This window comes from Girardinichthys multiradiatus, chromosome 4, assembly GCF_021462225.1.
Source record: "Girardinichthys multiradiatus isolate DD_20200921_A chromosome 4, DD_fGirMul_XY1, whole genome shotgun sequence".
NCBI lineage: Eukaryota > Metazoa > Chordata > Actinopteri > Cyprinodontiformes > Goodeidae > Girardinichthys > Girardinichthys multiradiatus.
The window spans coordinates 49,529,067-49,543,744 of NC_061797.1; the positions used below are offsets into that span (position 1 = coordinate 49,529,067).

Below are 14,678 nucleotides of genomic sequence, written 5' to 3' on the forward strand. Positions count from 1 at the left end.
ATATCTGGAAGCATGTCATCTTTTGTGAAATTACTATGCATGACCCCTTTTTTATTCAAACCTTGAAAGATTAACTGTGACATACCTGAGCGTGTTGTCGGCCTTGCAGGGGCAATATTTATCGCATAAGAGTCCGTAAAGGCCTGCGGGGCAGAACCGGTCCTGGCAGCTGGGGCCCTTGAAGCCCTCGTTGCACAGGCAGGCCCCGTTGATGTGGTAGCATTTGGCCCTGTTCAGACAGTCACACTTGTGAGCACACTGTGGGCCGTATGTGCCGACTGGACATTCTTCATGGCACCTGAAAACAGGAAGAGGAAGTTATTTCCCAACATGCTGAGGTGTTAATGTTCTTCTTCTACACTCTGTTAGCATCTGAAGCATCTCTGATTCCTTCATGGCACGTCTGCTGATGTTAAAGTAGAACTCAGGATATATCCTTAAAAACCTGAACAACTGGATTTGTTGAACCCTGGAAAGGATGCAGGATTCCCATTTCATCACCAAATCCCCTCTGGCCGTCTCAACATAAACTCTCCAGAACCTATGAAGGCCTACTGTGGTTTCTGGCTCAAAGCCATCAGCAGCAGATCCTTTTAGTACTAGAGGTTTGGAGGTGAAGCCCCCTAGGATCCAACAGGTGATCCAATGGGTTTAGAGCTGAGGAACTTAGAGGTCAAGTTTCCTTCAATCAGAGGCTTAACATTCAGGTCTGAAGATGCCCAGAACCTTAAAGATTCTGGGAGTAATTCTGCAGTACTGACCGGGAGCAATGTCCTGCTGAAAAAGACCATGGCCATCAAGGACTATTGTTTCCATGAACGCTGGACTTGGTCAGTAACATCTGCACGGATGGCAGGACCTGAGCTTTCCCAGCAGAACCAAAAGCAGCAAACATCCTCCATCACCTTCCTCTATTACTCTGTGGTCCTGCTCTGATGTCCATAGTGTGGGTGGTGGATACGATCCTCTGTGTGTTCTGACAACTTCCTATCAGAACCTGCAGGAATATTTTAAGCAGACTGACTTACAGCAGAACAAATGGGCCAACATTTACATGATTCTTAGTCATCTTCGACTCAGTCTCAAGTCCACTGGTTCTCCTTTCTATTTGGCCGATCCCGACTTCTGCAAACTAACATCCCACAGAGCTACAGTGGATCTGACCCAGCTGTCTGAACCACCACAGACAAAGGTGCTCCATCCTCACACAGAACCTCAACAGAACATAAACATCACCTGCTGCGAGATCATCATGGGAGCCAGATAATTCCTTTTTCTGGTCATAATGTTATGACTGATCGGTATACTTTAATGGTTTGTTCTAAAGAGATTTAACTTTCATTACACCAGGTTTCCTTTACAGTTCAATTTAAAAACTTTTTTATCCTAATTTCAGTTTTAAATAATCTGGTTTAATAAATTGAATGAAACTCATGAATCTGAAACAATTTTATTCAGCCTTCAGAAATATATACACCACTAGCTTAGGTTAGGAGGACCTAAGCTAGTGTCTGATTCTGATTCTAATAAATAATAAAATATAAAATAAAATACATAATACTATTATTATAATAACACACACAAAAAAACAAATTAAAATGAAATGAGAGTGAGAAAAAAATGATAAAATGCTGAACATAAACAATAAAAACAAAAACAAAATACAACCAAAATAGAAAAAATAAACTAAACTAAAATAAAAAATAAGAAAAATAAATTTAATGCTGAACAAAATACAACCAAAATAGAAAAAATAGCATAGAATAAAAAAAATAATAAGAAAATTAAATTTAATGCTGAAGTAAAATAATAAAATTAATATGCTTTATTCACAAGTCATGAGCAAACAAAACAAAGCAGAACTCACCGCAGGTGCAAGGCATGAGTACAATCGAAACTTACTGCAGGAACATAGCAAACACTGAGCATAATCAGAAAACCTGAAATCCAGTTTTTCCTCTGAGAGGCTCTAACCAGCGCCAGATTCTGGAAACGGCTGCAGCAGAACACTAGAACTTTACGTGTTCAGCTGCATCCCTCATTCTGTTTAAAACTAACGGAGATCAGGATGTTCTGGTGGGTTCTGTTGCCTCACAGGAAACTGATTACAGCTGCTCCCCATCACTCTGCTGGGTTGTTTTCAGCTCAACATTTATCAATGTCTTAAATTAGAGTTGTGTAGGAACATGATATGCTTAAAGTTGCAGTTTATCAGCAAACCTGGAAAAAAGCAGAAGGATTTACTCTGTTTGTATTCAGCTGCAGAACTCAGACTCCTGCAGGAAGTCCTCACTCAGTAGCTGATTAACCCCCATCATGTCCCACTGGCAGGTGTTTCCATTATTTTCAGGACCTCGTTAATATCACTGAGTGCAGGCTAATAAACACAACAAAAGGTTTTCCCGGCACCGCCAACTGCATCCTCCAGAATGATCCTGCAGCTGGATTTACGCCGCTCGACAACACTTCCCATAAAAGCCTTCATAAAGGAGGATTTACTGCTCAACCCTTCCTGTTGACTGCATTCATTTAATAACGCTGTATCTAATAAAGCTCCCAATGCATGCATCTGCAAGTCAAATGTTTTACCGTCAGTGTTGTGCTCCGATCAGGCGAGCAAGGCCAGAATCTGCAGCTGTCATACAGAAACATCAGGCTTTCATTTCATCTCCTGAAGTCAACGTTTTCAGACAACACTAATTTAAATAACAATAATCATCAGGCATAAACTGACCTCCTCCATAGTCTTTTCATTAGTACACATTTAAAACTACTGTTGTCCTAAAATGCATGGAGCAACGGTTCACTTCACTAAGATTTCTCTTTTTATTTAAATTCAACATTTTTTGCATCAAATATACTTTTCTTTTGAAGATCATGATGAAAATGCTGCAGCCCAGCTCTTGTCTGCGCTGCGGTCCACCCCAAAACCCCACTGTGACAGCTACAGGAGATCAGCCATCAGCATCTACAACAACTCTCTGATAACTGGGATAATATAACATTTAATGTCCCATTAGGGAATTGTTAATAAAGTATTTTTGAATATTATTTGAATTTAATAAATTAAATTTGTAACTGAATGGGGCTCATCAGTTCAGAAACATTAACTGACTCATTTCAGACACATAATGGCAAAAAAAACTGAAAGTCTTAATTTCTTCTGTAAACTTAAAATAAAAAAGTAAAAACTTGAATAGTTGAATGGATTTAACAATAAATGTTAAGAGCAGGTTTTAAATGTAAAGAATTGTCCTTCAAACATTCATTTATTATTCAGATTAATGCGATTCCTGTTCAACAATAAAACTAGACCGTTATCATTCCCCACTCTATTTTCTCTGAACGACGCCGGCTGCTACATCTCAGGAGGTCAACAGAGTAAGCGTTAAACCGAGACCCTGAGAGGAGCTCAAGGTTAAAGTTCACAGGGTATCTGTATGGGTTATAAAGAGAACGAATGGAGAGAAGCGGAAAAAAGTCCTGCCTGTTGCATTCTTCACACGTCCACCAGATGAAACCATTAAGAAATAGACAAATCACTCAATTAAACTGGCTCAGCGAGGACTTCTGTTCAGCATCACATTTAAATCATGCAGACTTCCTCAGGACTTCTTATCTTGCCTAATTCCATTAGAACGTGGACGAAATGGAAGAGAAGTCAAACTGGGAATTATACCATGTAGGCTAATTCACCTGTCTGGAGCCTGAATGGATGGAGGTAATTTGGCTCAATTGAGAATAATGTTGGAGTGGGTGGGGGCGGCAGGGTTGTAAAAAATCTGAGGGAGCTGGAAACTGGGATGGAAGGGTTAAAGGAAGGTTTATATGCTGAGAGGTGACAACAGGATAGAAGGGTTAAACGAAGGTTTATATGTTGAGAGGTGACTACAGGATGGAAGGGTTAAAGGAAGGTTTATATGCTGAGAGGTGACTACAGGATGGAAGGGTTAAACGAAGGTTTATATGTTGAGAGGTGACTACAGGATGGAAGGGTTAAAGGAACATTTATATGCTGAGAGGTGACTACAGGATGGAAGGGTTAAAGGAAGGTTTATATGTTGAGAGGTGACTACAGGATGGAAGGGTTAAAGGAAGGTTTATATGCTGAGAGGTGACTACAGGATGGAAGGGTTAAAGGAACATTTATATGCTGAGAGGTGACTACAGGATGGAAGGGTTAAAGGAAGGTTTATATGTTGAGAGGTGACTACAGGATGGAAGGGTTAAAGGAAGGTTTATATGCTGAGAGGTGACTACAGGATGGAAGGGTTAAAGGAAGGTTTATATGCTGAGAGGTGACTACATGATAGAAGGGTTAAAGGAAGGTTTATATGTTGAGAGGTGACTACAGGATGGAAGGGTTAAAGGAACATTTATATGCTGAGAGGTGACTACAGGATGGAAGGGTTAAAGGAAGGTTTATATGTTGAGAGGTGACTACAGGATGGAAGGGTTAAAGGAAGGTTTATATGTTGAGAGGTGACTACAGGATGGAAGGGTTAAAGGAAGGTTTATATGCTGAGAGGTGACTACATGATAGAAGGGTTAAAGGAAGGTTTATATGTTGAGAGGTGACTACAGGATGGAAGGGTTAAAGGAAGGTTTATATGTTGAGAGGTGACTACAGGATGGAAGGGTTAAAGGAAGGTTTATATGCTGAGAGGTGACTACATGATAGAAGGGTTAAAGGAAGGTTTATATGTTGAGAGGTGACTACAGGATGGAAGGGTTAAAGGAAGGTTTATATGCTGAGAGGTGACTACAGGATGGAAGGGTTAAAGGAAGGTTTATATGCTGAGAGGTGACTACAGGATGGAAGGGTTAAAGGAAGGTTTATATGCTGAGAGGTGACTACAGGATAGAAGGGTTAAAGGAAGGTTTATATGCTGAGAGGTGACTACAGGATGGAAGGGTTAAAGGAAGGTTTATATGTTGAGAGGTGACTACAGGATGGAAGGGTTAAAGGAAGGTTTATATGCTGAGAGGTGACTACAGGATAGAAGGGTTAAAGGAAGGTTTATATGCTGAGAGGTGACTACAGGATGGAAGGGTTAAAGGAAGGTTTACATGCTGAGAGGTGACTACAGGATGGAAGGGTTAAAGGAAGGTTTATATGTTGAGAGGTGACTACAGGATGGAAGGGTTAAAGGAAGGTTTATATGCTGAGAGGTGACTACATGATAGAAGGGTTAAAGGAAGGTTTATATGTTGAGAGGTGACTACAGGATGGAAGGGTTAAAGGAAGGTTTATATGCTGAGAGGTGACTACAGGATGGAAGGGTTAAAGGAAGGTTTATATGCTGAGAGGTGACTACAGGATAGAAGGGTTAAAGGAAGGTTTATATGCTGAGAGGTGACTACAGGATAGAAGGGTTAAAGGAAGGTTTATGTGCTGAGAGGTGACTACAGGATAGAAGGGTTAAAGGAAGGTTTATATGCTGAGAGGTGACTACAGGATGGAAGGGTTAAAGGAAGGTTTATATGCTGAGAGGTGACTACATGATAGAAGGGTTAAAGGAAGGTTTATATGTTGAGAGGTGACTACAGGATGGAAGGGTTAAAGGAAGGTTTATATGCTGAGAGGTGACTACATGATAGAAGGGTTAAAGGAAGGTTTATATGTTGAGAGGTGACTACAGGATGGAAGGGTTAAAGGAAGGTTTATATGCTGAGAGGTGACTACAGGATGGAAGGGTTAAAGGAAGGTTTATATGCTGAGAGGTGACTACAGGATAGAAAGGTTAAAGGAAGGTTTATATGCTGAGAGGTGACTACAGGATAGAAGGGTTAAAGGAAGGTTTATATGCTGAGAGGTGACTACAGGATAGAAGGGTTAAAGGAAGGTTTATATGCTGAGAGGTGACTACAGGATGGAAGGGTTAAAGGAAGGTTTATATGTTGAGAGGTGACTACAGGATGGAAGGGTTAAAGGAAGGTTTATATGTTGAGAGGTGACTACAGGATGGAAGGGTTAAAGGAAGGTTTATATGCTGAGAGGTGACTACAGGATGGAAGGGTTAAAGGAACATTTATATGCTGAGAGGTGACTACAGGATGGAAGGGTTAAAGGAAGGTTTATATGCTGAGAGGTGACTACAGGATGGAAGGGTTAAAGGAACATTTATATGCTGAGAGGTGACTACAGGATGGAAGGGTTAAAGGAAGGTTTATATGTTAAGAGGTGACTACAGGATGGAAGGGTTAAAGGAAGGTTTATATGTTGAGAGGTGACTACAGGATGGAAGGGTTAAAGGAAGGTTTATATGTTGAGAGGTGACTACAGGATGGAAGGGTTAAAGGAACATTTATATGCTGAGAGGTGACTACAGGATGGAAGGGTTAAAGGAAGGTTTATATGTTAAGAGGTGACTACAGGATGGAAGGGTTAAAGGAAGGTTTATATGTTGAGAGGTGACTACAGGATGGAAGGGTTAAAGGAAGGTTTATATGTTGAGAGGTGACTACAGGATGGAAGGGTTAAAGGAACATTTATATGCTGAGAGGTGACTACAGGATGGAAGGGTTAAAGGAAGGTTTATATGTTAAGAGGTGACTACAGGATGGAAGGGTTAAAGGAAGGTTTATATGCTGAGAGGTGACTACAGGATGGAAGGGTTAAAGGAACATTTATATGCTGAGAGGTGACTACAGGATGGAAGGGTTAAAGGAAGGTTTATATGTTGAGAGGTGACTACAGGATGGAAGGGTTAAAGGAACATTTATATGCTGAGAGGTGACTACAGGATGGAAGGGTTAAAGGAAGGTTGATATGTTAAGAGGTGACTACAGGATGGAAGGGTTAAAGGAAGGTTTACATGCTGAAAGGTGACTACAGGATGGAAGGGTTAAAGGAAGGTTTATATGTTGAGAAGTGACTACAGGATGGAAGGGTTAAAGGAAGGTTTATATGTTGAGAGGTGACTACAGGATGGAAGGGTTAAAGGAACATTTATATGCTGAGAGGTTACTACAGGATGGAAGGGTTAAAGGAAGGTTTATATGTTGAGAGGTGACTACAGGATGGAAGGGTTAAAGGAACATTTATATGCTGAGAGGTTACTACAGGATGGAAGGGTTAAAGGAAGGTTTATATGTTAAGAGGTGACTACAGGATGGAAGGGTTAAAGGAAGGTTTATATGCTGAGAGGTGACTACAGGATGGAAGGGTTAAAGGAAGGTTTATATGTTGAGAGGTGACTACAGGATGGAAGGGTTAAAGGAACATTTATATGCTGAGAGGTTACTACAGGATGGAAGGGTTAAAGGAAGGTTTATATGTTAAGAGGTGACTACAGGATGGAAGGGTTAAAGGAAGGTTTATATGTTGAGAGGTGACTACAGGAAGGAAGGGTTAAAGGAAGGTTTATATGTTGAGAGGTGACTACAGGATAGAAGGGTTAAAGGAACATTTATATGCTGAGAGGTGACTACAGGATGGAAGGGTTAAAGGAAGGTTGATATGCTGAGAGGTGACTACTGGATGGAAGGGTTAAAGGAAGGTTTACATGCTGAGAGGTGACTACAGGATGGAAGGGTTAAAGGAAGGTTTACATGCTGAGAGGTGACTACAGGATGGAAGGGTTAAAGGAAGGTTTACATGCTGAGAGGTGACTACAGGATGGAAGGGTTAAAGGAAGGTTTACATGCTGAGAGGTGACTACAGGATGGAAGGGTTAAAGGAAGGTTTACATGCTGAGAGGTGACTACAGGATAGAAGGGTTAAAGGAAGGTTTATATGTTGAGAGGTGACTACAGGATGGAAGGGTTAAAGGAAGGTTTATATGCTGAGAGGTGACTTCAGGATGGAAGGGTTAAAGGAAGGTTTACATGCATAGAGGTGACTACAGGATGGAAGGGTTCAAGGAAGATTTATATGCTGAGAGGTGACTACAGGATGGAAGGGTTAAAGGAAGGTTTATATGCTGAGAGGTGACTACAGGATGGAAGGGTTAAAGGAAGGTTTATATGCTGAGAGGTGACTACAGGATGGAAGGGTTAAAGGAAGGTTTATATGCTGAGAGGTGACTACAGGATGGAAGGGTTAAAGGAAGATTTATATGCTGAGAGGTGACTACAGGGTGGAAGGGTTAAAGGAAGGTTTATATGCTGAGAGGTGACTACAGGATGGAAGGGTTAAAGGAAGGTTTACATGCTGAGAGGTGACTACAGGATGGAAGGGTTAAAGGAAGGTTTACATGCATAGAGGTGACTACAGGATGGAAGGGTTAAAGGAAGGTTTACATGCTGAGAGGTGACTACAGGATGGAAGGGTTAAAGGAAGTTTTACATGCTGAGAGGTGACTACAGGATGGAAGGGTTAAAGGAAGGTTTACATGCTGAGAGGTGACTACAGGATGGAAGGGTTAAAGGAAGGTTTACATGCTGAGAGGTGACTACAGGATGGAAGGGTTAAAGGAAGGTTTATATGCTGAGAGGTGACTACAGGATGGAAGGGTTAAAGGAAGGTTTATATGTTGAGAGGTGACTACAGGATGGAAGGGTTAAAGGAAGGTTTATATGTTGAGAGGTGACTACAGGATAGAAGGGTTAAAGGAACATTTATATGCTGAGAGGTGACTACAGGATGGAAGGGTTAAAGGAAGGTTTATATGCTGAGAGGTGACTACAGGATGGAAGGGTTAAAGGAAGGTTTATATGTTGAGAGGTGACTACAGGATGGAAGGGTTAAAAGAAGGTTTATATGCTGAGAGGTGACTTCAGGATGGAAGGGTTAAAGGAAGGTTTACATGCATAGAGGTAACTACAGGATGGAAGGGTTAAAGGAAGGTTTATATGCTGAGAGGTGACTACAGGGTGGAAGGGTTAAAGGAAGGTTTATATGCTGAGAGGTGACTACAGGATGGAAGGGTTAAAGGAAGGTTTATATGCTGAGAGGTGACTACAGGATGGAAGGGTTAAAGGAAGGTTTACATGCTGAGAGGTGACTACAGGATAGAAGGGTTAAAGGAACATTTATATGCTGAGAGGTGACTGCTGGATGGAAGGGTTAAAGGAAGGTTTATATGCTGAGAGGTGACTACAGGATGGAAGGGTTCAAGGAAGATTTATATGCTGAGAGGTGACTACAGGATGGAAGGGTTAAAGGAAGGTTTATATGCTGAGAGGTGACTACAGGATGGAAGGGTTAAAGGAAGGTTTATATGTTGAGAGGTGACTATAGGATGGAAGGGTTCAAGGAAGATTTATATGCTGAGAGGTGACTACAGGATGGAAGGGTTAAAGGAAGGTTTATATGCTGAGAGGTGACTACAGGATGGAAGGGTTAAAGGAAGGTTTATATGCTGAGAGATGACTACAGGATAGAAGGGTTAAAGGAAGATTTATATGCTGAGAGGTGACTACAGGATGGAAGGGTTAAAGGAAGGTTTATATGCTGAGAGGTGACTACAGGATGGAAGGGTTAAAGGAAGGTTTATATGCTGAGAGGTGACTACAGGATGGAAGGGTTAAAGGAAGGTTTATATGCTGAGAGGTGACTACAGGGTGGAAGGGTTAAAGGAAGGTTTATATGCTGAGAGGTGACTACAGGATGGAAGGGTTAAAGGAAGGTTTACATGCTGAGAGGTGACTACAGGATAGAAGGGTTAAAGGAACATTTATATGCTGAGAGGTGACTACAGGATGGAAGGGTTAAAGGAAGGTTTACATGTTGAGAGGTGACTACAGGATGGAAGGGTTAAAGGAAGGTTTATATGCTGAGAGGTGACTACAGGATAGAAGGGTTAAAGGAACATTTCTATGCTGAGAGGTGACTACAGGATGGAAGGGTTAAAGCAAGGTTTATATGCTGAGAGGTGACTACAGGATGGAAGGGTTAAAGGAAGGTTTACATGCTGAGAGGTGACTACAGGATAGAAGGGTTAAAGGAACATTTATATGCTGAGAGGTGACTACAGGATGGAAGGGTTAAAGGAAGGTTTATATGCTGAGAGGTGACTACAGGATGGAAGGGTTAAAGGAAGGTTTACATGCTGAGAGGTGACTACAGGATGGAAGGGTTAAAGGAAGGTTGATATGCTGAGAGGTGACTACTGGATGGAAGGGTTAAAGGAAGGTTTATATGCTGAGAGTTGACTACAGGATGGAAGGGTTAAAGGAAGGTTGATATGCTGAGAGATGACTACAGGATAGAAGGGTTAAAGGAACATTTATATGCTGAGAGGTGACTACAGGATGGAAGGGTTAAAGCAAGGTTTATATGCTGAGAGGTGACTACAGGATGGAAGGGTTAAAGGAAGGTTTACATGCTGAGAGGTGACTACAGGATAGAAGGGTTAAAGGAACATTTATATGCTGAGAGGTGACTACAGGATGGAAGGGTTAAAGGAAGGTTGATATGCTGAGAGGTGACTACTGGATGGAAGGGTTAAAGGAAGGTTTATATGCTGAGAGTTGACTACAGGATGGAAGGGTTAAAGGAAGGTTGATATGCTGAGAGGTGACTACAGGATGGAAGGGTTAAAGGAAGGTTGATATGCTGAGAGGTGACTACAGGATGGAAGGGTTAAAGGAAGGTTTATATGCTGAGAGGTGACTACAGGATGGAAGGGTTAAAGGAAGGTTTATATGCTGAGAGGTGACTACAGGATGGAAGGGTTAAAGGAAGGTTTATATGCTGAGAGGTGACTACAGGATGGAAGGGTTAAAGGAAGTTTTATATGTTGAGAGGTGACTACAGGATGGAAGGGTTAAAGGAAGTTTTATATGTTGAGAGGTGACTACAGGATGGAAGGGTTAAAGGAAGTTTTATATGTTGAGAGGTGACTACAGGATGGAAGGGTTAAAGGAAGGTTTATATGCTGAGAGGTGACTACTGGATGGAAGGGTTAAAGGAAGGTTTATATGTTGAGAGGTGACTACAGGATGGAAGGGTTAAAGGAAGTTTTATATGTTGAGAGGTGACTACAGGATGGAAGGGTTAAAGGAAGTTTTATATGTTGAGAGGTGACTACAGGATGGAAGGGTTAAAGGAAGGTTTACATGCATAGAGGTGACTACAGGATGGAAGGGTTAAAGGAAGATTTATATGCTGAGAGGTGACTACAGGATGGAAGGGTTAAAGGAAGGTTTATATGCTGAGAGGTGACTACAGGATGGAAGGGTTAAAGGAAGGTTTATATGCTGAGAGGTGACTACAGGATGGAAGGGTTAAAGGAAGGTTTACATGCATAGAGGTGACTACAGGATGGAAGGGTTAAAGGAAGATTTATATGCTGAGAGGTGACTACAGGATGGAAGGGTTAAAGGAAGGTTTATATGCTGAGAGGTGACTACAGGATGGAAGGGTTAAAGGAAGGTTTATATGCTGAGAGGTGACTACAGGATGGAAGGGTTAAAGGAAGGTTTATATGCTGAGAGGTGACTACAGGATGGAAGGGTTAAAGGAAGGTTTATATGCTGAGAGGTGACTACAGGATGGAAGGGTTAAAGGAACATTTATATGCTGAGAGGTGACTACAGGATGGAAGGGTTAAAGGAAGGTTTATATGTTAAGAGGTGACTACAGGATGGAAGGGTTAAAGGAAGGTTTATATGCTGAGAGGTGACTACAGGATGGAAGGGTTAAAGGAAGGTTTATATGCTGAGAGGTGACTACAGGATGGAAGGGTTAAAGGAAGGTTTATATGTTAAGAGGTGACTACAGGATGGAAGGGTTAAAGGAAGGTTTATATGTTAAGAGGTGACTACAGGATGGAAGGGTTAAAGGAAGGTTTATATGCTGAGAGGTGACTACAGGATGGAAGGGTTAAAGGAAGGTTTATATGCTGAGAGGTGACTACAGGATGGAAGGGTTAAAGGAAGGTTTATATGCTGAGAGGTGACTACAGGATAGAAAGGTTAAAGGAAGGTTTATATGCTGAGAGGTGACTACAGGATGGAAGGGTTAAAGGAAGGTTTATATGCTGAGAGGTGACTACAGGGTGGAAGGGTTAAAGGAAGGTTTATATGCTGAGAGGTGACTACAGGATGGAAGGGTTAAAGGAAGGTTTACATGCTGAGAGGTGACTACAGGATAGAAGGGTTAAAGGAACATTTATATGCTGAGAGGTGACTACAGGATGGAAGGGTTAAAGGAAGGTTTACATGTTGAGAGGTGACTACAGGATGGAAGGGTTAAAGGAAGGTTTATATGCTGAGAGGTGACTACAGGATAGAAGGGTTAAAGGAACATTTCTATGCTGAGAGGTGACTACAGGATGGAAGGGTTAAAGCAAGGTTTATATGCTGAGAGGTGACTACAGGATGGAAGGGTTAAAGGAAGGTTTACATGCTGAGAGGTGACTACAGGATAGAAGGGTTAAAGGAACATTTATATGCTGAGAGGTGACTACAGGATGGAAGGGTTAAAGGAAGGTTTATATGCTGAGAGTTGACTACAGGATGGAAGGGTTAAAGGAAGGTTTACATGCTGAGAGGTGACTACAGGATGGAAGGGTTAAAGGAAGGTTGATATGCTGAGAGGTGACTACTGGATGGAAGGGTTAAAGGAAGGTTTATATGCTGAGAGTTGACTACAGGATGGAAGGGTTAAAGGAAGGTTGATATGCTGAGAGATGACTACAGGATAGAAGGGTTAAAGGAACATTTATATGCTGAGAGGTGACTACAGGATGGAAGGGTTAAAGCAAGGTTTATATGCTGAGAGGTGACTACAGGATGGAAGGGTTAAAGGAAGGTTTACATGCTGAGAGGTGACTACAGGATAGAAGGGTTAAAGGAACATTTATATGCTGAGAGGTGACTACAGGATGGAAGGGTTAAAGGAAGGTTGATATGCTGAGAGGTGACTACTGGATGGAAGGGTTAAAGGAAGGTTTATATGCTGAGAGGTGACTACAGGATGGAAGGGTTAAAGGAAGGTTGATATGCTGAGAGGTGACTACTGGATGGAAGGGTTAAAGGAAGGTTTATATGCTGAGAGTTGACTACAGGATGGAAGGGTTAAAGGAAGGTTGATATGCTGAGAGGTGACTACAGGATGGAAGGGTTAAAGGAAGGTTGATATGCTGAGAGGTGACTACAGGATGGAAGGGTTAAAGGAAGGTTTATATGCTGAGAGGTGACTACAGGGTGGAAGGGTTAAAGGAAGGTTTATATGCTGAGAGGTGACTACAGGATGGAAGGGTTAAAGGAAGGTTTATATGCTGAGAGGTGACTACAGGATGGAAGGGTTAAAGGAAGTTTTATATGTTGAGAGGTGACTACAGGATGGAAGGGTTAAAGGAAGTTTTATATGTTGAGAGGTGACTACAGGATGGAAGGGTTAAAGGAAGTTTTATATGTTGAGAGGTGACTACAGGATGGAAGGGTTAAAGGAAGGTTTATATGCTGAGAGGTGACTACTGGATGGAAGGGTTAAAGGAAGGTTTATATGTTGAGAGGTGACTACAGGATGGAAGGGTTAAAGGAAGTTTTATATGTTGAGAGGTGACTACAGGATGGAAGGGTTAAAGGAAGTTTTATATGTTGAGAGGTGACTACAGGATGGAAGGGTTAAAGGAAGGTTTACATGCATAGAGGTGACTACAGGATGGAAGGGTTAAAGGAAGATTTATATGCTGAGAGGTGACTACAGGATGGAAGGGTTAAAGGAAGGTTTATATGCTGAGAGGTGACTACAGGATGGAAGGGTTAAAGGAAGGTTTATATGCTGAGAGGTGACTACAGGATGGAAGGGTTAAAGGAAGGTTTACATGCATAGAGGTGACTACAGGATGGAAGGGTTAAAGGAAGATTTATATGCTGAGAGGTGACTACAGGATGGAAGGGTTAAAGGAAGGTTTATATGCTGAGAGGTGACTACAGGATGGAAGGGTTAAAGGAAGTTTTATATGTTGAGAGGTGACTACAGGATGGAAGGGTTAAAGGAAGGTTTATATGCTGAGAGGTGACTACAGGGTGGAAGGGTTAAAGGAAGGTTTATATGCTGAGAGGTGACTACAGGATGGAAGGGTTAAAGGAACATTTATATGCTGAGAGGTGACTACAGGATGGAAGGGTTAAAGGAAGGTTTATATGTTAAGAGGTGACTACAGGATGGAAGGGTTAAAGGAAGGTTTATATGCTGAGAGGTGACTACAGGATGGAAGGGTTAAAGGAAGGTTTATATGCTGAGAGGTGACTACAGGATGGAAGGGTTAAAGGAAGGTTTATATGTTAAGAGGTGACTACAGGATGGAAGGGTTAAAGGAAGGTTTATATGTTAAGAGGTGACTACAGGATGGAAGGGTTAAAGGAAGGTTTATATGCTGAGAGGTGACTACAGGATGGAAGGGTTAAAGGAAGGTTTATATGTTAAGAGGTGACTACAGGATGGAAGGGTTAAAGGAAGGTTTATATGCTGAGAGGTGACTACAGGGTGGAAGGGTTAAAGGAAGGTTTATATGCTGAGAGGTGACTACAGGATGGAAGGGTTAAAGGAACATTTATATGCTGAGAGGTGACTACTGGATGGAAGGGTTAAAGGAAGGTTGATATGCTGAGAGGTGACTACAGGATGGAAGGGTTAAAGGAAGGTTTATATGCTGAGAGGTGACTACAGGATGGAAGGGTTAAAGGAACATTTATATGCTGAGAGGTGACTACTGGATGGAAGGGTTAAAGGAAGGTTTATATGCTGAGAGGTGACTACAGGGTGGAAGGGTTAAAGGAAG

At 41.7% G+C, this 14,678-nt stretch overlaps 1 protein-coding gene across 3 annotated transcripts in view; it reads right to left on the reverse strand.

Annotated features, from left to right (window-relative positions):
* The window catches only part of LOC124866530 (multiple epidermal growth factor-like domains protein 11), a 172,393-nt gene that overhangs the window by 56,695 nt on the left and 101,020 nt on the right, over nucleotides 1–14,678 (reverse strand). For all 3 annotated transcript variants that reach the window (XM_047362355.1, XM_047362357.1, XM_047362356.1), the window contains exon 9: nucleotides 86–298. In XM_047362355.1, coding sequence (XP_047218311.1) covers nucleotides 86–298 — 213 coding nt within the window. The remainder of the gene's footprint in view (nucleotides 1–85; nucleotides 299–14,678) is intronic.